This window comes from Leptinotarsa decemlineata, unplaced genomic scaffold (genome assembly GCF_025532065.1).
Source record: "Leptinotarsa decemlineata unplaced genomic scaffold, Ldec_3_MD MMD2_tig00026282_RagTag_RagTag, whole genome shotgun sequence".
NCBI lineage: Eukaryota > Metazoa > Arthropoda > Insecta > Coleoptera > Chrysomelidae > Leptinotarsa > Leptinotarsa decemlineata.
In genome coordinates, this window is record NW_027412668.1 from 18,883,083 (window position 1) to 18,905,042 (window position 21,960).

At 33.8% G+C, this 21,960-nt stretch overlaps 2 protein-coding genes across 2 annotated transcripts in view; one reads left to right on the plus strand and one right to left on the minus strand.

The window, feature by feature from the left end:
• The window catches only part of LOC111505966 ((E3-independent) E2 ubiquitin-conjugating enzyme UBE2O), a 30,652-nt gene extending 23,317 nt beyond the window's left edge, over nt 1-7,335 (minus strand). Inside the window, exons 1-5 of the mRNA XM_074179965.1 lie at nt 6,760-7,335; nt 6,551-6,694; nt 2,608-2,795; nt 2,379-2,552; nt 2,114-2,327 (exon numbers count right to left, since the gene is read on the minus strand). Of these exons, the coding sequence (XP_074036066.1) occupies nt 2,114-2,327; nt 2,379-2,552; nt 2,608-2,795; nt 6,551-6,694; nt 6,760-7,191 (1,152 nt within the window). The 5' untranslated portion in view covers nt 7,192-7,335. The remainder of the gene's footprint in view (nt 1-2,113; nt 2,328-2,378; nt 2,553-2,607; nt 2,796-6,550; nt 6,695-6,759) is intronic.
• Nucleotides 7,336-10,935: 3,600 nt separating this feature from the next.
• LOC111515850 (uncharacterized) overlaps nt 10,936-21,960 on the plus strand; it is a 36,150-nt gene continuing 25,125 nt past the window's right edge. Inside the window, exon 1 of the mRNA XM_074179966.1 lies at nt 10,936-11,081. The gene's annotated coding sequence lies outside the window, so the exon portion shown is untranslated. The remainder of the gene's footprint in view (nt 11,082-21,960) is intronic.

The following is a 21,960-nucleotide window of genomic DNA, read 5'->3' on the forward strand; positions in this document are numbered from 1 at the left end:
CCAAAACTTTGTTCCATATGTTAGACATACTAAGCCCAAAATTTCCCCGCTGGTTCGACAAAGATCTGAAAAAATTAATTATTGAAAAGAAAAAAGCCCATAAGGCTTACAAAGAAAGTAATAATTGGGATGACTACTTAATTTTTTCTGATCTAAGAGCTCGGTGCAAACTAGCAAGTAGAATTAGTAATGAGAACTATATCAAAAGAGTGGAAAATAACATACCATCAAATATAAAATACTTCTGGAACTATGTGAACAATAAACGGAAAAATTATGGCTTGCCTGACACAATGTACAGTGGCGATTCGATTTTCAAAAACAGTAATGAAATTTCAAATGCATTTGCACAGCAGTTCCAATCAATTTATAAACCTAATACAAACAACCATATAATACCAACCTTTGATTACGAGAAAACGATAGAAATGAATAGTTGCTCAATCAATTTGGAAATTATCTTGAATAAATTATCTCAATTGAATCCAGATAAAGGACCAGGACCGGATGGAATACCAGCATTATTGTGAAAAATTGTAGATTTGCATTGGCTAAACCGCTGTTGTTACTTTTTTCGGCTTCTCTTAGTTTAGGAGATTTTCCCATTGTGTGGAAATCAAGTTACATTACACCAATTTTCAAGTCCGGAGACAGAGCAAACATAAAAAATTACTGGCCTATAAGCATACTGAGTGCAATACCCAAACTACTGGAACACATTATATGCGACAGCTTAAAGTTTCCCTTTAAGCAAATAGTCATTGATGAGCAGCATGGGTTTTCCCAAGGCAAATCAACAAACACCAATTTGCTATTATATTCTCAGCATATCTTGAATTCTCTGGAAAACAAACGGCAAGTGGACGTAATATACACAGATTTTTCCAAAGCATTTGATACGGTCAACCACAGTATCCTATGTGCAAAATTGACGGCAGTTGGTTTCTTTGGAAGTTTGTTGAGTTGGATCTCAAGTTACCTTTGTGACAGAACACAATTCGTGAAAATCAAGGGATTTGTATCTCGAGAAATCTGTGTTAGCTCGGGGGTACCACAAGGAAGCCACCTGGGACCATATTTGTTCAATCTTTTTGTTAATGACATTAAAAAATATATCAATCATTTTGAAATTATGATGTTTGGTGATGATCTTAAAATATTCAGGACTATTGAATCGAAAAAGGACTGCGAGAAACTTCAAATTGATATTGAATCTTTCTTAGATTGGTTACTGATAACTGCATGGATGTCAATGCAACTAAATGCAAAAGTATGTCTTTCTCTCGATCAAGTAATCACTTCATCACTGAATACACAATTGAAGGTAAACCATTGGAATCTGTAAAATCTATACATGATCTAGGTATTGTAGTCGATGCCAAAATGGATTTCCATCTCCATTATGAACATATCACTAGTAGAGCGATAAAATGTTAGGCTTTATATGCAGATTAACAAAGGATTTCACAAATGTTAACTCCATAAAGGCATTGTACTTTTCATTGGTAAGATCAATTTTGGAATACTGCAGTTGTGTTTGGTCCCCGAAATATAAACTTTACAGTTATAACATAGAGAAAGTTCAGAATAATTTCAGATATCCGTTTTAAAACAGATATATCGAAACTCAGTACTCGTAGAATTCATGCAGATATTATATTCCTCCATAAGTTGTTCAGTTCGAAAATTGATTGTTCAACTCTTCTTTCTGAAATTAAACTTCACGTACCTCCTAGAAGGACACGGAACAATCAAATGTTTGCAATCGACTTCCACAGGTGTAATTATGGTAAAAATTCTCCACTTTCTAGAATAGTTTCTAATGGCAATAAGGTTGATCTTGACTTATTTTATATTCCTGAATGTTCTCTTAAAAATAGATTGAAAAATATTCAACTGTAAATCACAGGAATAAGTGCTCAAATATTCAAATATTTCTATGTTTAGGTTATTAGTATAATTAAAGTTAGATTAGCATTAATGTTTACTTACTAAAATGTATTGAATTCGTGTATACAAATTGGAGTTACCCGTAGATAAATAAATAAATAAATAAATATCCATTCTGAGCATAGTTGTGTCTCCCCAACATATAAAATAAAAATAAACTAACCTCAACAGGGAGTGTATGACCTGCAACCAGGTCTCTAGGTTTTGGTGGATAATATTTTTTTTTAGAAGTAGGTATACTTGTGTTTTGAGAAGAAGAACTTCCTTCATCCTCTGATTCATCAGCATCTTCTGTCCACCACTCATCTTCCTCTCCTTCACCTTCTAAAGATGAGTAAACCAAAGCAGTACTGCGAATTTTCGGTAATCTGGGTACTCTAGAAAATATATTATATATTTCTATACTGAACCATTATTGATGAACTTACATTTTTGAATTGCAACTAACAATATGTCTCACTTTTGGAATGTCAGGTCTATAGGATACAGATAACTTTTTAATCCAGTCTTTTTTCTTTAGTAGAACATCAGTTGAAAGTTTTAACAGTCTACGATCAGACAATTCCAGGAACGTGTCACTTGGGTGCTCAAGTACTTTCAACCTTAAAAAAAATGTAATAACTATAAATGTATGAGCCCATTTTCGACTATTATTACTTCTTAATATCTTCCTGTGGAATTTCAGAAATATGTGAATAACCAGATGTATTACTTTGCCAAGCTACTTCTATCATAATATCTTCCACATGTTGTACAGTAAATCTCTGTCGTGTTTGAATATTTTTTTTCATAGTTTTGGATTTTTTTATCCAATTAGGTTGTTCAAAATTACCTGGGACACAAATCTGTAAAAGACAAAAAACTAACTAAAAAAAATAATTCCTCTTTAATAGCAGAGTGAAAAATTATCTAATACTATTAATATCAAATCACACAAATTTTGAATTCATCAATTTTTATAATAGGTTCTCCAGTTTGTTTTGTTATTGACTAAATGATTTATTTCAGTTTAAAACCAAGAAAGACGAAAAATCTCGAGCACAAGGTCATCAAAAGTCAGCTAATGTATTCACAAAAACCAAACTTGGTGCTCCTCAGGTGCTTCTGTCTGTAGAGTAGGGAGGGTGAGTGTAAGCCCACGCACTTAGGCCACATGTGACCCATTATACATCCTCCCGAGGAGTTGTCCTCCTAGGTCATCGTCCATCCTGTCCTTTCCAGGAAGGTGGACAGGTCGCTGGGAGACATCTCCTTTATATCGGCAGGTGTAGGCCAAGACTCGCCGAACACACACTCTCTTATTGACGATAACTCAGGGCACTCGCACAGGACATGCCTGACAGTCTCATCATCCTGTTCACACATCCTGCATAGAGGTGTGTCCACTAGCCCCATATTATGGAGGTGTTTCCTTAGTTGACAGTGGCCAGTCAGAAATCCTACTGTAAGGCGTAGATATTTCCTGGTCATCGCCAGATATTTCTTCAGCGCTAGCTTTCCAGGGTCGCCCAAGGTGATCCTGGCAAGATTACATCCTTTGATTCCATCCCATCTCTTTAAGGATTGAGCATGGGTGTAACATTTGACTAGTTCCGCAATTGTCGAAGTCATCAGGCCGTGGGTGCCACTGGATCCTAAAATTCTTAGTCCTGCTGCTTTCCTTGACTAAAGAATCGGCAATGCGATTACCTTTACTCTTGTCATGCCCTTTAACCCACCTCATGATAATGTTATTATCTACCGAGGCTTTGGCTAAATCTTGGTGGCACTCTAGTACTAGCCCTGAGGTAACACGCTGTCTGTTCAAGGCTAATAGTGCTTGTCTGCTATCAGTGCAGTTCCTCAGGTGCTTTACTCTCCATTTGAAATTGAAAATAACTTCAAATTTAACTTCTACAAGTTTGAATACATTATTCTCATCTTAAAACCGCTTGTATACACTGGGCTATTAAAATTCAAGTCTATTCATGGGGATCTTGTAAACGCTGAGAGATAATGTTCATATAATATTGAAAATTGAATTGGGTCTGAAAATTTTAAGTGTTTTAGTGATTCGATGGTGAATTATATCTCTTTATTACGGAATAGATGATCGTTATGATAATAATAATAATCTCCATTTCAAAAATATGCTGACTATTACATGTAGACATAAATACATTACATAATGTCACACAACCCTACATGTACTCATAACTATACATTGTATTTCAGAGAGCTTCCATTAGAAGTGAAGGGGTGAAGGTATCAAAAGTTGTTTCCTACAAAAGTTTCAGATAACAATGCATTGGGCTTTCCTAAAATATCATCAAAGAGTTTTCTTTTTAATAGAATGTAGGCATTATTATGAAAACACTCGAGGAAGCTATTGTATATCGAAACACGTGTAGCACTTTTGTAAACTGTCCAGTGAAAATCCCGCAATTAAGTTTTACTTGAATGAGTTATGGATTTCAATCAAGTAATTAAAAATTAATCCATTCAACGGTTCCCATGTTTCTTATTATTAAATAATAATTTGAGCAAAACATTTTTTCCCATAGGTATAATTTTGTCCTGTTTTTTTATTTGAAAAACCCTAAGTATATTTCATTTCATATTTGATTTTCTTGTGAAAATCTCTTTTTAAAAATATGGAGTTGCATGACAATATACCTAGCAGTCTGAGTGAGTTATACCCTGAAAATACAAAACAATTTTTCAACAAAATTTTAATGACAACTTCATTTTTCTTGGATGAAGATTTTGAATGATGTTTTTTATTATGATTCAAAATATTTATACTGATAGTGATACTTTATTCTCAAGAAACATAACATGTTTATGATAGAGAACTTAACATGTTAACTCCAACTGGAATTTCAGGAACTATCGGGATTATAATGCTACCGCTTTTACCAAGATCTTCGTTGCAACAACCTCTTACAACCATAGGATAATTTGAAGTATCCATTCAGTGAATACACATGTGTTCTACTTCAATATTCGATAATTTTTTGCACTGAAATTTCAGGCGTCAAACTGACATGCATTTAATATGCATAAGACACTGAGGAATTCAATGTTTCAGAAGATGAAAAACAGAGGTTGCATCTTTTGATGCAACCAACTGAACTTCAGCCTTTCCCATTTCAGTAAATGTTCACATTTATTTATTGTATCATTATGGGAATAAAGACCTATTATTATTATTATTATCTTTTTTTATTTTTCTTTAAGGAAAAATTATGTGATTTTATGGATTTCATGTTGTAATTTCACAGGAAAGCTGAGCATGAAACTTTTTGGTAATGCCAATTCCAAATTAACCTAATTGATGATGCATACTTTTTTTTTTAATCATTTCACCTATATTTTCGAAAAGCTTTTCAAGTGAAAATCATATCTTGAATTGAAAAAAATCAAGAAATAATTATTTTCATATCAGCTGGTATTGGAAAAAGTTTGTGGTCAAATTATTATTAAAAAATAGAAAAATGGAAAAATGCATTTTTAAAACATCTTTCTAACAAAACAGACTCTTCAAATAATGTTTCATTGAAAATGGGGTCAGTTTAATAGATCAGCTTTTCAATGTCATTATGCCATAACTTCTGAACTACTTGATATATACCTATTCATACAATCCTATAGTTTTCGAAAGTAATTATCAGACGAAATTGAAATATGGAAAGTAACATCCAATTTAAAGACAACAACTTTGATATGCCACACTTCTACTGAATACCCTGTATATTTTATATTATAAAAAAACCCTATATATGCATGTATGTAACTTTGATGCCAAACATTTTTTTAAACATTCCTCCTTCATCTCTAACTTCTTATACTAGCTTAATATGTCACACACTGTATACATTACTCTAATATATAACCGATTCTGGAAAACTTTTTTCGCACTCCATTCTCATTTGAGTAAATAGTAATAAATAATGAAATACCAATTAGATAAAATGTTTTCTAAACTTGTACATCCTCCAGAAGTTTGTTAAAAACTTGAACTTCCATGTCCCGCCAATTACGATTCTCATGTTATTCAATAAGAAAGTTATGATTTCTTGCGGGAGTAAATCAGCAGTGAAAAATACAAGGTATTGATCTCAACCTATAAATTAATCCACCTCTTTCAATTCAAAGAACTTGAGTTCCTGAGAGGTGTTTATTCAAGAAACCAATTATGATTTTATAAACATTTGAGTTGATTTACATTTTGCTTCAGATTCTGTTTGATTTTTAATGAATTTTGAATATTTTCATTTCATCATATATCTTGAGGAAGGTCAGTCAATTGTCAAGATAGACGCACCTAAGGTTCAATAGTAATATTTTATTTTTCATGTTCAAAATAGATTGATTTTGGTTACTTAGACAACAGACGATTAATGAAAAAAATTGAAAAATCTTGTTAGTAATCCAAAATAAAATAAATTTTCTCCAAAGTAATCTGAGTGATTATTTCAGTTTAATCATGAAGATAGAATAATCACGAAGAGGCGCATAAAGTGACCTTGTTATTAGGTATAGTTCTAGGTAATTGACTTTATTTTTAGTTCTTGAGTGTTTATTGCATAAATCCACTATTACTCAAGTACAGTCTTACCAACTCCTGCCCTGGGTAATAAGCATCAAAAGAAATTCTGTTCCTCTTTGATAACCAATAATCATCCAAATCGTGGTTAATACTGGTCAGAACATCTACAACCGATCCACATTTTGATTCCATTGAAATCATTTGTTCCACAACCTAAAACAATGAGAATGATGGTGCCATTTATTCAAATTTCATATTTCGAGTTGATAAATTCTTACCTCGATTCGACCAAACTTGCTACCCAAACAAACTGCATCATCAACATCATAGGGTCGAACGCTATGTAATCTCTCACACGAAACATGTTCAATTACCCTATCTGTGCCAACAATTTGTACAGAAGCTGCCTGTTTAGCTTCCTTGCAGTATCCTCTCTGAGTCTCTTTACCCTTTTCCAATCTTCTGACTATATCACCAGGAATGATACTCCTGTTCATCAGTCGAACTTTACTCTGCCTCCAAACTTGTTCTCTGGAATTGTTATTCCACAAAACTCTAATCTGGCCTTTCTGCAGAGAACTACTTTCATCCACGTCCGAGGAAGCTTCATAACTATCTATAACCACCCCAAAATTAATTCTCTTGTGTTTATCAAATCTATAAACTATATCGTTTGTATAGAACTCTTTAACTTTTTCGGAATTCGACATTATTTTTGTTGACTATTTGAATAATAATTCTGTTACTCTTTGTGATTTTGTAAATGGTCTTAAAATTGAACTGAGAGATTAGAAAAAGTTAACTGATACTTTTTTTGACACTTCTTTTAAGTGATCATTGGCGCATGACATTCATTAAACGGAGGTTGGAGGTTAATAAAAAAGATTCGAAAAACTGAAAGCTTTATTGTCCATTACTACAAACCAACTATTATACACATTGAAAGGAAAACTCAGTTTTCATTTTCATATGAAAAGATATTTCAAAGTGCATCTGCGTAATCGTCGATATCACCAGTGGTGACAAAATTTTGATTTTCATAAACGTAGGAGCATTTATTTGAATTTATGGTATAGTATCCGCAAAATGTTTAAGTATGGTTGACATGGGTAACATGAAATTATATATATTTTTCTACATTCTACATTACTGATGGAAAACCCTGCATAGAAACCTTGGTGTTTGAACCGATTTCCTTTTGTTTCGTCAAAAACTCTCGACGCGAGAAATGAGATTGACCCAACTTTGTACAAATGTTTATAGATGGAACAAGAATCGTTTCCAAATGTAAACATTGTTGAGACATTGTCTAAGGATGTTGAGAGCTTAGCCCCTCTATAAATGAAATGCGGATGCTGAAGTATGAAGGATCTCTTTATTTTATGAAGAATCAAGTGTGCCGTGTAGATGGAGTGTTTTCGTAAGAATATTTTATATAAGAGATACTCATCCGGCGGCACTTTGATGTTGAAGGGTCGTGTTTCTTTGACCTATATTCTGTTCGAGGTATTCAATTTTAGCGGCGAATTCAAATTATTTGAAACTTAACAGATACATAATTTGATTGCAGTCGAGAAATTATTATGATGCCATCTCGGCAGGTTGTTAGGCCAACATTTCAACAACTCCAACCAAACTAGCTTAACTTTTCCACATGACGAAATCATTAAGTTGACGGTGATCATCTCCAGATTGTCAATAAGTTCATGGTTCTTGTTCCGTGGTGAGTTCCCATCTGTTAGTAAAGATGGGAAATATCGTTCCTTTATTGGAACGTTACCAGCTAAAGCTTTGCAAACATTTTCTCTTCGGTTTGTATTTCATATAGAATTTTTATTTTATTTGGAGTAATCGCCTTCATTTATTTCATCTTTGAGCTTGTATTTAATCTTAGTAAATAAAAAACTCTAGTTGCTGTTTGATATGCTTCACAATCTTTGGTTTACACGGCCACAAAATAAGAAACGTGGACTTCCCAAATCCATGTTTGTTATTCTCTGTTAGAAACTATTTGATGATTTAATATTAGAGCATATGAATTTCCAAGGTTTACTTGATTGCCCCCGAAAAGTATGTATCTGGTCTTCAACTGTTTTGAGTTATGGATCTTTGCGTACTCATCCAACAAGAAACGGTCATAAATTATGGCTCTTCTAGTCACAGATATAATCGTACTTGTATGTATGTATATTTCAAATTGTATCATTCATAGTATTTTAACCAGTAATTGAGGTTCAATAAAAAGAGGTCTGTTCAAAAAATAAGATGAATTTTCATTTATCTCAAAAAATATTCATTTATTTATACATTTCTATTTTGGACTCTTCAATGTAACTTAGATATATAAAATTTGTGTCAGCGTTTTTTCCAATCCTCGAAGCAGTTTTGATATGCACTTTTTGGTATGTCCTTGAGCTCCCTCAGCGATTCTATTATTATCCCTCCAATCATCGCAAAATGCCGCCCTTTCATGGGTCTCTCTAATCTTTGAAACAGGTGAAAGTCACAAAAGGCCAAATATGGTGAATACAGTGACCGAGGCATGATTACGATTTTGTTTTTGGCCAGAAAATTACGAACGAGCAATGACGAGTGATTAAGTGCATTATCGTACTTCAAAGGCCATGAATCGTTTTTCCACAATACTTCGTATTGCTTCTCGCAAGCAGCGTATAACTGCAAAATAATAGGTACTCCTTACTGACCGTAGGACCATATGTGGCAAAAACTCCTGATGCACTACGCCACGGTAATCGAAGAAAACAGTGAGCAAAACTTTGATATTTGATCGAACTTGACGTGCTTGGCTCTCCTGAGGTTTTCCATTGAAACAATTGGACTTTTTGGTTACGGTGTTATAACCATATACCCACGATTCGGCACCAGTTATGACCCTTTTAAGCAAATCTAGATCGCCGTTGACGCCAACCGATCTGCCGTCATCCTCACTTCTCTAAGTGCAATTCGACGATTCTTCATAACAATTTTCTTCACTTCCTCAACATTTTCATCAGTTATTGATGTGCTGGGGCGTCCAGGGCGAGCGTCGTCATTGACATGTTCTCGACTTTCTGTGTAAAGCTTGTACCACTTGTAAACGTTTTCCTGACCCAGAGTACAATCAAAGTATGCCACTGTCAACATTTCAACTGTTTTCGAGAACTCAATTCCGTGTTTTAAACAAAATTTAATGCAAATTATTCGATCCATTTTTTTCGATATCAGAACATTGCCGAACACGCAAACCACTTTTAACTTGTTTGCCTCTCACTAAAAAAGTAAACATGCTAAACATCTGAAACTCTGAACATATATGTTCGAGACGAGTGTACCAATAATAATAACGCTAATCGAATTACGTAGCCCATGAAATTTGAAATTTCACCTTATTTTTTGAACAAACCTTTCATGGATTTTCGACAAATAATTAAAGACTTTCTTTTTCGATGATTGTGCTGGTGATATATTTTATTAAATAAAATTTTGACAAATCATATCAAAATAAACGTTTGATTAGGGATGCATAGATTTAATTTCCAGTCGGACTAGCAATCTGATCCACTATTTTTGTTGGACAATGTTACGTTTCATTCAAAAAGTACATACTTTTCTCATAACATAGAGTGACATGATGCGGCCGTCGGACTAGTCTATTAGGGGTTCATATTTTTCCCATCGATTTTTTGTTTTGACGCATAATCTTTCAATTCATATAAACAATTCGAGTTTTTGAATAGAACTGGCCGATACTTGATGACAGTTTACGCTTGAGGAAGCTATTGTATAGCGAAACACGTGTCGCGGTTTTTGTAAAGCCCTTTATAATGAACATGATACAATAAATTGTATTATTCAGTTTGAATTCGAGTTTTGTAATGAATAATCGTATCCATGCCAGAACAACAGTTTCAGAAAGGTTTTGGCTTTCTATTTCTGCATCTTAATAAAAAAAAATATGGAAAAGTTCCAAAGGAAGGAAAAAATTATTTATGTGAAAGTAATTGTTTCGAGAGGACCTCTTCTTCTTTTCGTTTGTATCTGAAAGTATCTACACTTCTTTGTAAAGAGTTTATTTAGCGTAGCTTTTCTACGCATGATATCTGCTTCAATTCCATAACGAATTTTTGGAGTAAACACTGAATAGAAAAAAGTATTTTTGTCAACTCAACTTCGTATAAAAGTAGTTGTTTATGGAAAGTACTTCTTCTTTCGTGTAATTCAATCATCATGTGAAAGTAGTTGTTTCGAGAGGATTGTTTCGTCCAGTATGTATCTGAAAAAGAATTCTTTTCCCACATTTTTTGGATAACGATGGACAAGTGGAAAACCACAACCGTTCTTTCTCAAAAACTATTCCCTCCTGAAAATATATATTTTTCAGTTTGAACAAGATTCCTATGGCTGGGATTGCATTAAATGAAAGTATGAATGTCAATTCGCACTGTCACCGTGACATGAGATTCAACTCATTGATGACATTAAGTCGTATTGTTTGTGCTTCATTTTGTAATATTATCCAGATTGGTGCTAAAGATGTAATAAGACAGGCATCTAATTCCAAAATTTTGAAGTCCGCCCCTTGAGGATGACAGAGTTTCATGTAAGTGAAATTTTATATCGTAACTTTTTCATATACTATATTGTGTAGCTTTCCTATGAATGATATCTGTCTGATTCAATTCCAAAACAACTTTTTGGAGTAGAAACTGAATGATAAAGATTATTTTTATTTAATTTAACGTTCATATAAAAGTAGTTGTTTCGAAAGTACTTTTTCTTTTGTGTATTTCAATGTTCGTGTGAAAGTAATTCTTTTGGGAGGGCTTTTTTTTTCAGTGAGTATCTGACAGTAACTTCTATGTATAATATACACATCTGTGTGAAGAGTTCATTTTGAATTGAATCGCTTTCTTTCTTCTTTTGAAAATTACCCATATTTTTTATATAACGATGGAGAAGTAGAAAGCCACAATCTTTCTTTCCCAAACTCTAATCTCTCCTAAAAATATATATCTTTCAATGAGGAAGAATAAAGAAATAGAAAGTTCATAAATGAAAAGAAAATTTGATGGAAGCCAAGTAAAAAGGATGGAGAAGAAAATGATAAGAAAAATGGTTCTAAATGCAAAATTGATTGAGGAAAAACACAGGTCTGTAAAAAAAAACTTTTTAAAAAATGGTTTTGATTTCGTTAACTGATCTTCTTGTAGTTTTTTGCACTGATTTCAAAAATGACATTTGTTTCTATCTATCACGTGAGGTTTGCCTACAAAATAAGGATGAAATAATTGAAAAAGTACAAAAAAACGGGGAATTGTGGATTTATTTTTATTATTTTAATATGAAGTAAAAGCAAAAAAACAATGCTACATACCTACACTAAGCATAATAGTGATACACAAGTGTTTGCAAAGTGATTATAAGTCTTTGTAAAAACGTTTTCTTTTTCCGTCAAAGCTTTTTTTGCTACTTTTAGGCTGTTTTCTTGTGAATTTTCCCTTTTTATCATCCAACAGTAGTCCGCCACCACGTTAACATTCCACCGACCTTGGTATCTGTGTTCCATTTCTTTTATGTCTTGATGGAACCGTTCTCCTTGTTCCTCACTTACAGCCCCTAGATTTTCGGGAAAGTAGTCCAGATATGAGTGAAGGAAATGGACTTTGACACTCATATTGCATCAATTCAGCAACCAAAGTTTTGTAGTTTGGGTCTTTTTTGTTTCCAAGAAAGCCTGTTATAACAAGTTTAAGTGAATTCCAGGCATTTTTTCTTACATTTCCATTTTAGCGACAAAGCTTTCATCTTTTAAAAGTTTTCTTATGTCAGGCCCAACGAATACTCCTTCTTTTAGTTTAGCATCGAATAGACCAGAAAACTTTTCAGAAAGATACTTGAAACAATCTCCCAGCAGACAGTAGGTTTAGGGAGGGGGCAGACAGACTGTCACATACATGCCTTGTTCCAGTAGGAACTGGATTTTCCCAGTTTAGATTCGTTTTGTTGTTGAAATAAATAAATTAAAACCGTATTTTATCTTAGATATACACTCACATTGTGTAGTAACTTGTTCATCATAAAAGCTCCATACTTCAGACTCAATTTACCGCTTATATAGGCTATATAATACAGAAACATCGACCCATACCGAACCTAAAATCCCATTTAATAAGAAAATTTTGGGTGAAATTTGTGACTTATCTATAGGTGATAGAATTTTTTTACTATTTTTTCCGTAATCTCCACACAAAATACTGTTGAAATGACTAGTTGAATATCCTACAATTTTTTCATCTCAGACCTGTGTAACATATGTATCCTTGACATCTCTCACCATTGCCCTCAACAAAAAATAACAGGACTTCATTTTCTTATCTATCTTATCAAGGATATAGCTGAAACTCAAGAGTATCCCTCCATAATGAATAAATTTATTAGAAAGAGAAAATTTAGAGTGTCTTAATGAATCCACAACTTTTCAGAAAGACGAAAACTCAAAATTCTTTCATATGAATGAAAATACACGAACAGATTGAAATTTTCGAAAAATTGAATATGAAAGTGGCTTTCAAAACTGCTCGTACACTTTTATAAGACAAAACACAAGCACTACAGGAAAATCCTTGAGGCGCTCTCAGAGCAGTGCCTGTGCGAAAGTAGTGATACACATTGGATTTGAATCGATTAGAAAACACGTTCTCAGGAAGTTTATTCCACATAAACGCAGTTAGATGAAAGAGTTCTCTAACAGTGAAGTTCGATGAGTACCGAGTTGTATTGAGGTGTATTGAGTAATCCGAAGGAAAACAAGAAAGTCTGGGATAAGATGTGACAACTGGGAATGATGTGAATGTTGGTCAATCTAAGCGAATTATAATAGCTCGCTACAAAGAACATGACCACATATCAGGTTTCATCCACCAAAGGTTTTATACATTGAAGAAGTATAGTGTTGATCAACATGTCATAGACTCCATAAAGAATAACCACAAAATAACAAGTGAGGAACGCTTGAAGTTGATGAAACCGGTACAAGTTTTGCTAGCGTAATTACAGGTAAAAAACAGGTAAAGATTATTTATCAGTCAGGTAGAAGATGATAATATTAGGAACATTTACACAATATTAGTAGTTTCAAGGGGGCTTTCTCTTTCAGTTTTCATTTTGAAATATACCTCTTTCAATTTTTATTTTAAAATATACCTCTTTCAATTCATACAAGATTGCTATGGCTGAGAATAAATCAATTGAGTGAATGTATGTCATCAGGTACTGTTATCGATGACTTAGCAGATTTAGCTCATTCGTGACATAAGGTCGCAATATAATAAATCAATTGAGTGTACATCCTCCAGAGGAGTTGTCCTCCTAGGTCATCGTCCATCCTGTCCTTTCCAGGAAGGTGGACAGGTCGCTGGAAGTCATCTCCTTTATATCGGCAGGTGTAGGCCAAAACTCGCCGAACACGCACTCTTATTGACGACAACTTCGGGCACTCATATAGGACACGCCTGACAGTTTCATCTTCCTGTTCACACATCCTGCATAGAGGAATGTAAAGTAGCCCCATATTATGGAGGTGTTTTCTTAGTTGACAGTGGCCAGTCAGAAATCCTACTGTTAAGAGTAGATTTTTCCTGATCATCGCCAGATATTTCTTCAGCGCCAGCTTCCCAGGGTCGCCCAGGGTTATCCTGACAAGATTGCATCCTTTGATTCCATCCCATCTCTTAAGGGATTGAGCATGGGTGTAACATTTGGCTAGTTCCACAATTGTCGAAGTGATCAGGCCCCGTATGTACCACTGGGTCCTAAAATTCTGAGTCCTGAGCATGATATCTGATTCAATTCTATAACGAATGTTTAGATTACAAACTGAATAGGAAGACGTATTTTTGTATAATTCAATGTCCATATATAAGTAGTTGTTTCAAAAGTATTTTTTCTGCCGTGTAATTCAATGTTTACGTGAAAATGGTTGTTTCAAGAGGACTTTATCTTCCAATTTGTGTTTGAGAGTTACTTCTTTGCATGAACTACACATCTTTGTATAGAGTTTATTTTGAAATTGATTGCTCTTTTCTTTTCTCTGGAGGATTCCGACATTTTTTTTGTATCAAGATGGAGAAGTAGAAAACCAAAACCTTCCTTTCCCAAAAATATACCCCTTTCAATTTAAATTCGAAATTGTTTTAATGACCTCCGTTATAGAAAGATATAAAAACATTGACATAGCCGTTGCAAGTAGTTTCAGTAATTTGTTGATGATGCTAACTTGCTTAGCGAAATGCGCGTCGAGAGGCAGAATTTTTGTTCTGTTGAAGAAGAAGTGTTTTACAAAAATTCATTGTATATCAGAAGTTTAAAATTTTACTCATCAAGACCGAAAGACTAAAAAAAAAACAAAAATTCAAAATATGACAGAATGAATATAAGCTTAAACGAAATATATAGCTTCAACTTGTTAAACGAAAAACTATTAAAATTGTCATTAACGCTGAATTGTGATAACATGAATCCTAGGCTTTCGTGACCTAATAAAAGGTAAAATTGGAAATCTGGAATCTCTGGCATAGAATAAATCCAAAAAATTGCTTTTCCCAACCACCAGAAACCCAGAAATACACTATTTTTCTCGACACGTTTTTTGCCATTCAAGTTGGCGTCTTTAGGAGATGGAGGAAACTAATTTCTAGGTAAGTCTAAAACTATCTACTTATATCTAACACTAAAATGAAAAGCACTTGGTTTAGATATGTCTAGCTAGCTCTGGTCTACACATGGCTCAATTTCGTCGAAGGAAAACACTAATGCCCTTCAACCACGTGGAGCTGGCACCCAGAAAATTGATTGGTTACCAATATAAAAGACCTTGTAGATCACTGTATTGAGAGTTCAAAAAGCCTTCTTCTCCTTAATAAGGAAATTCATACGTATCGAAACATGGCTTGTTATTCAATCACGAATACGACTACATGGGTTCCATCTACGTGCTTGTATGGAGTGTCGATTGCCAAGATTGGGTGGTTCCCAAAGAACAGTTGAAGGCATCAGTTTCTGAACTATAACTACTCAAGGTTTTCTTGCAGAATCTTTCAGGATTGGGTCACTTCAAGGCGTTTATTCACCCTTCGAAGCTTGATACCAAACAGTTGTTGGACTACAGTAGGGATGAACTACAATGTCTTCAATACAGGCCTTCTTACAGGTCACTGTCATTTGAATCATCATATGTAGAGACTCGGACTGTCGGAAGACAATGTGTGTCGTCTCTGTTTGGAAAATGATGAAACATCAGAGCACATACTTTGTGCCCGCCGCGCTGGGGACCAAATCAGGTTTTTAGAGTTCGGCAGAGCCGTACACTCACCATACAAACTAATCGGCTTCGTTAAGAAGCTGGGTTTATTTGGTCGAGTGTGAATAGGTGTGAGCCACAATAAACCCTTGCGGGTTTATTATGGCCCACTCACTTTAGACCTAACCTAACCTAACTTAAGGTTTGCAAAAAATATTTTTTCACTATGAAAATTTAGATGACACCATAAATATTTTTGCATAACACAGTATGCAAAAAAATTTTATAATATATTGTTCCATACTAGATGCCATAAATCCATTTCTATATTTAGAAACTTCTCATAGACATTTTCGAAAATACATTGGTATTAATTGAACATATTCATCCCTGCAAATACAGTAATTAATATACATGCATTGTGACTAGAAGATTATATAAAGGAAATTGATAAAAAAATATCGGAAATTCCCAAATTGAAACACTGTCAAGTACATTGGAAATACCAGATTTGTTCATATATTTATATGCATTGATATTGTCTCACATGAAATTGAAAATTCTCGTATCCAATGCGGATGGAAACAACTTTAGTTTACAATGTTGAGGACTCAATGAAAGAGCGAAATAAACGTAAGAATTTTCAATTGTACTTTCATTCTTCGCTTGAATGAGTACGCTATCGAAAACAATATGAAAATTTTCATAAAATGACGAAGACTCCATGTATCTTCCGGACGCATAAATGAATGATTTCCAGTCAAATTTCAACATAAACCTAATGAGCAATACGATAGTTTATATTTATGATGCACTTTTTGACACATTTGATGTAGTAATGAACTGGTGTTTTTTCCCAACATCAAACCGTTTTGTTAACACCTCGATACGTGTTTCAATCATGCACCAAGTGATCATCTTCAAGAGGAAGATTGAGTTTAACCTTCCTCTTGAAGAAGATCTTCCTCTTGAAGATGATCACTTGGTGATTGAAACACGTTTCGAAGTGTTGAAAATAACGGTTTGGTGTTGGGATAAAACTCCAATAATATCCAGTCTATATTTATACAAAGACAATACTAAGATGATCTAAATTAGAGCTGGTGTTGACAAATTGAAACGAGCCACCCTTAATAACTTTTGGTACAATGATTTTCAGGAAAAATTAAAAAAACACGTCAATAATATTATACAGAGGGGCACATTTTGACATAATCACATTTGATGTTACTTCCCCTATCGCACCCCCAGAGCATGTCACAATTTTTTTAAAGGATCATCGCATTATTAGATGCTCCATGATGAGCAGATTTCAACAAAGTATAAAACATATCATCTGAAGCTTGTGGTTCGGGAGCTACAAATTATTTGAGTTGGAAACGAGCCACCCTGAATAAATTTTGAAACAATGATTTGCAGGAAAAATAAAAAAATAGGTCAACAATTATACAGGATGCCACATTTTGAATTATTCGTTCTAGAGACAAAAGAGATTTTATTATTAATTTTTTAATCAAAATCTGATGACTGGACAATGGAAAGAAAAAAATTTCTATATTAAATATTCAAAAACTTTTCCACCTACTTCCATACAATGGTAGATGAAATTGCAATGCCTCATGAAATTCTCTCTCACATCTTCTAATGTTGTTGATTATATCTCATACACTTTAGACTTCAAATGACATCATAGAAAGAAATCTACAGAAGTGAGATCCGAAGACCTTGATGGCTATTCTGGTCGCTGCCAATCCAGCGACCAGGAAAACGATCATCCAAAATTGATGCACTGGAGCTGCAAAATGAGGAGTTGCATCATCCTGCTGAAAAACTATTTCGTTTTCGAATAAATTTATATCCTCCTCAATTGCTTTATTGATGCACGGTATTATTCGATTCTCCAACATATCCAAATATTTATCACTTGTCAAATTATCAACGATAAAAAAGGTCCTATGATGTGGTCACCTAAAATTCCTGCCCAAACATTCAGTTTTTGAGGTCGTTAGGTATGAACTTGACGGTATATAAATGAGAATTCGTATCACTCCAATATCGACAATTTTGCCGATTCATCTTTCCATTCACTAAACGTACATTCATCCGAAAAACTAATTTTATACAAGAAATTCTGATGCAAGTTGATCCGTTCAGTGATACTTTCACAAAACTCGACACGTCTATCGAAATCATCTTCGTTCAATTCATGAACTAGTCTGATCTTATATGAATGAAATTTGTACTTGTGAAGGATTCTTAAAAACATTTGTACGACTGATTACTGATTCTCGAGATAACTTGGTAAGAGATTGCGAATTTTCCATAAGTCCAACGTGCCCTAAAACTGCAGTACAAATAGCTTCATTGTTGACAACTCCTAAACGGTTATGCTTTTTATTGTTAAGAGATTCAGTTTCCATAAATTTGTTCAATAATTCCGAAACGTATTTGTGTCATACATTTCTTACTGGATGATCATCATTGAATATACGGGCAGCAGCTCTAGCACTATTAACATTCTGTTGGTACAAACTCACTATTTCAATTCGTTCTGGAAGCGTATAAACCATGACTTCTCAAGAATTCACAAGAACAGAAACACCATTTGTAACTTCACCTGGTAGGTTTTCGTTATTGTAAAATGAAACAAATACAAAATGAAGAGAATATCGAATTCAAACTTAACTAGGCAAAATTATACTTTTTTGAAGTATACTTCACAAAATCACCTATGAAACCAAGGTAACAGAATATACAGAAGTTCATTCATGGTGGCTCGTTTTCAACTCAAATAATTTTTTGCTTCCAAACTATGAGCTTCAGACCATAATGTATTCTACTTTGTTGAAATCTGTTCATCATGGAACATATGATAATGCAAAACAATTGATCCATTAAAAAAATGGTAAAGTGCTCTGGGGATGCGATAGGAAAAGTTAGATCATATGTGAATATGTCACAATGAATCCCCCTGTATACTTTTTTGGAGTTTTTTAATTTTTCCTGAAAATCGTTATTTCAAAAGTTATTCAGGATGGCTCGTTTTCAACGCAAATAATTTATAGCTCCCGAACCATAAGCTTCAGAGCATATATTTTATACTTTATTGAAATCTGCTGGTCATAAAGCATCTGATAATGTGAAACAATATAGGAAGATCCATTTAAAAAAAAATTGGTGACATGCTCTGGGGGTGCGATAGGGGAAGTAACATCAACTGTGATTATGTCAAAATGTGTCTCTCTGTATACCATTATTTACGTGTTTTTTTTAATTTTTCCTGCAAATCATTGTACCAAAAGTTATTCAGAGTGGCTCGTTTCAAATGGAATGCACTGTATAATCCACCTTCGTCTTAAGGTAATAACGAAAGGAATACTTGAAAGATTTCAGCATTGAAAAACCTCACTTTGTGTATCACTTCAGCGAACACCGAAGAAGGCAAAATACAGTAGGACAATTCACCCAAAGAAGTTATTTTTGGTGAAAAAATATATGGAGGGGAACGTAAAAAGTTTTCAAGAATCATTTTTGATAAGTTGTTTCTCATAGAATGCTTTTAGTTTTTTTCTGAAAGTTCGACAAAATAGTTATTTATGTATCAAGGGAATTAGGAGGGCCTTAATTACCGATGGCAAAGTTTGCGTCCCGAGGGCCTCTGGCCCGAGGGACAGCAATTGCCTGAGGTTATTAAGGCTCATTAATTCCCGTGGTACATAGATAATTTTATTTCTGACCGATTTCAATAAAATTTTGTTCATTTTTGAAACGGAAAAATGTACCAATTCATTACCTTCCCGGTATATTTGAATCAGGTACCGTTGATTATAGTAGAGTTTTCTTGTTGCTAGGTTGTTGCTATGTTACTTGTTTATAAACAGAACGTTGTTATCAAGCTGTGTTTGCGCTCCTAATGATATTCATTTATTGCATAAGGTAATTTTTTTCTTATTTTCCTTTTTGTGTGTATTTATTTCCTTTTTTTTGTTATAGGTTGTTTTGATTATGGGTTATTTTGGAGGATGCAGAAGTCAGGAACTTTTGAATATGAAGATATCGGATATAGAGGAGCGGGATTCCGTTATGGTAGTGAACGTACCGGAAAGTAAAACTGGTGTATCGAAGAAATTTACAGTTGTGGATGAAAAAGAGTTCTCCGCTTTGCCTTTATTAAGACTTTATATGTCTTTGCGTCCTAAAGGTATTGAACGATTTTTTTTGAGCTTCCGACAAAATAAATGTACATCTCAGCCAATTGGAAAAAACATGTTTGGGAAAATCCCTAGCAAAATCGCAATGTATTTAGGATTGCCAAACTCATCTTCCTATACGGGACATTGCCTTCGTCGCACTTCTGCTACTGCTCTAGCCAATGCAGGAGCAACTATGACTAACTTAAAAAGACACGGAGGTTGGAAAAGTTCCACGGTGGCGGAGGGGTATTTGGAGGATAGCATCGAATTGAGAAATAAAACGGCGCGTATGTTGTCTACTTTGTCATTAGAAGAGGCAGGTACCTCGACTGTAGTGAACAGAAGCTCCAGCCATACAAAAGAAGAAATTGTCTCCAGTGGCGGAAGTAATTTTCAGGGAACATTTCAAAATTGTACATTTATTATTTGTAATGACGTGAATAAATAAAATATGGTTCAGTTTTCATTTCTATTTATTTTTACTTGTGAAAGGTAGAGGGAATTATAAAATCTATAATGTCCCAAGGGAGTTATGACCCTTTTTATTGATAGCGTAACTATGACGATATAAGCTTATAATATCCCGGTCAGAAATAAACTATAAAAGTGTCCTAGGATACAAGTCTTTATTGACTCGAAGAATCAAAGCTCTAGTAGTGATTTTATTTAATTTGGAGGAAATATTACGCCGAAACTATTGAGGAAATTATAATGAACAATGTTTCCAGAAATGCTTAAGACTGGAATATGTACTTTATAAATTGAAGATATTCAAATTAGTGAATATTGTCTGAGTTATTATTAGTGTTTTTCAATGTGGTAATTGAAATGTTGTTGAAAACCTTCATTATTCTAAGGTGATTTACTGGAGGATGTGAATGAAAAGGAAAATTCAGGAAATAGTTGTGGGAACAAAAACACACTTGGGATCCTTTAGACTCAACTCCACTATGGAAAGTTCAAATCAAAAAGTATTTGTTGTTAAAATTTATTAGCTACATTATGGTATGACGTCTAATAGTAAGCCACCGCTTTTCAGTGGATAGAGTAATTGAATTTGGTGGTTGTCCAGGGATGTTAAATAAACTGACATTTTGAATGATCATCGTTGAGATTATTGTTATTATAAAATATGTATTATGTTTGAATATAAGATATATATGTAAAGTGATTGTTCATATTAACGAGTTGATTCAGCAATTTGATTCGAAAACCAATAAAGTGTTGAATTTGCATTGATCAATATTATCGAACTAACATTTCCCTGAAAAATATTGAATTAAAGGAAATATTCGACTTTTCGAAGAATGGAAGCTTGTCTGTGTATAAAGTTCCACACACATATTTTTCTTTCTATGAAGTCGTTCGATTTCATTTCTGAAACGGCTCTCCTAACAGAAATGTTTCAATACGGTACTGATTCAGAGGAAACTGGCTTTTTCTAAACTAAGGTTTTATCAACAAATAATTCAATCAAAAATATACATTTCAGGCTATTAGTTGAGATTAGATAGAAAAATACAGCCTGTTTTTTTAGATAACTGATGAATTTCGTCATATCACTCTCGTTCCCATGAATATTATGTAATTGTGCAGAGAAGATAAGAACTTGTCAGATGATAATATTCCCAAGAGTTCCATCCTGGAATGTAATAGAAAATGGTTCACATTGATTGTATTACATACAGGGTTCGACAAAAATTCACAATATATACTTGTACAAATCCTTTTTTTGTAGTTTTCTCCTCTTCAGCAAGGACATACGAATCCTTCACGGATGAAAAAGTGGTTTACGGAAATGAATGTGATGATATTCGAAGTAAAGAAGAGTTTTGAATATAATTTTTTTAGATTTTTCTCAAAAAGTCAACATTTCAAAAATTTGGCGAATTCGCCGATGTTGATTCATATGTGGAGTAAGGCAGTAACTTCCACATTTATTTTGAAATTTTGGGCACTAAATATCATAGTACAGTTTCAAATAGTTC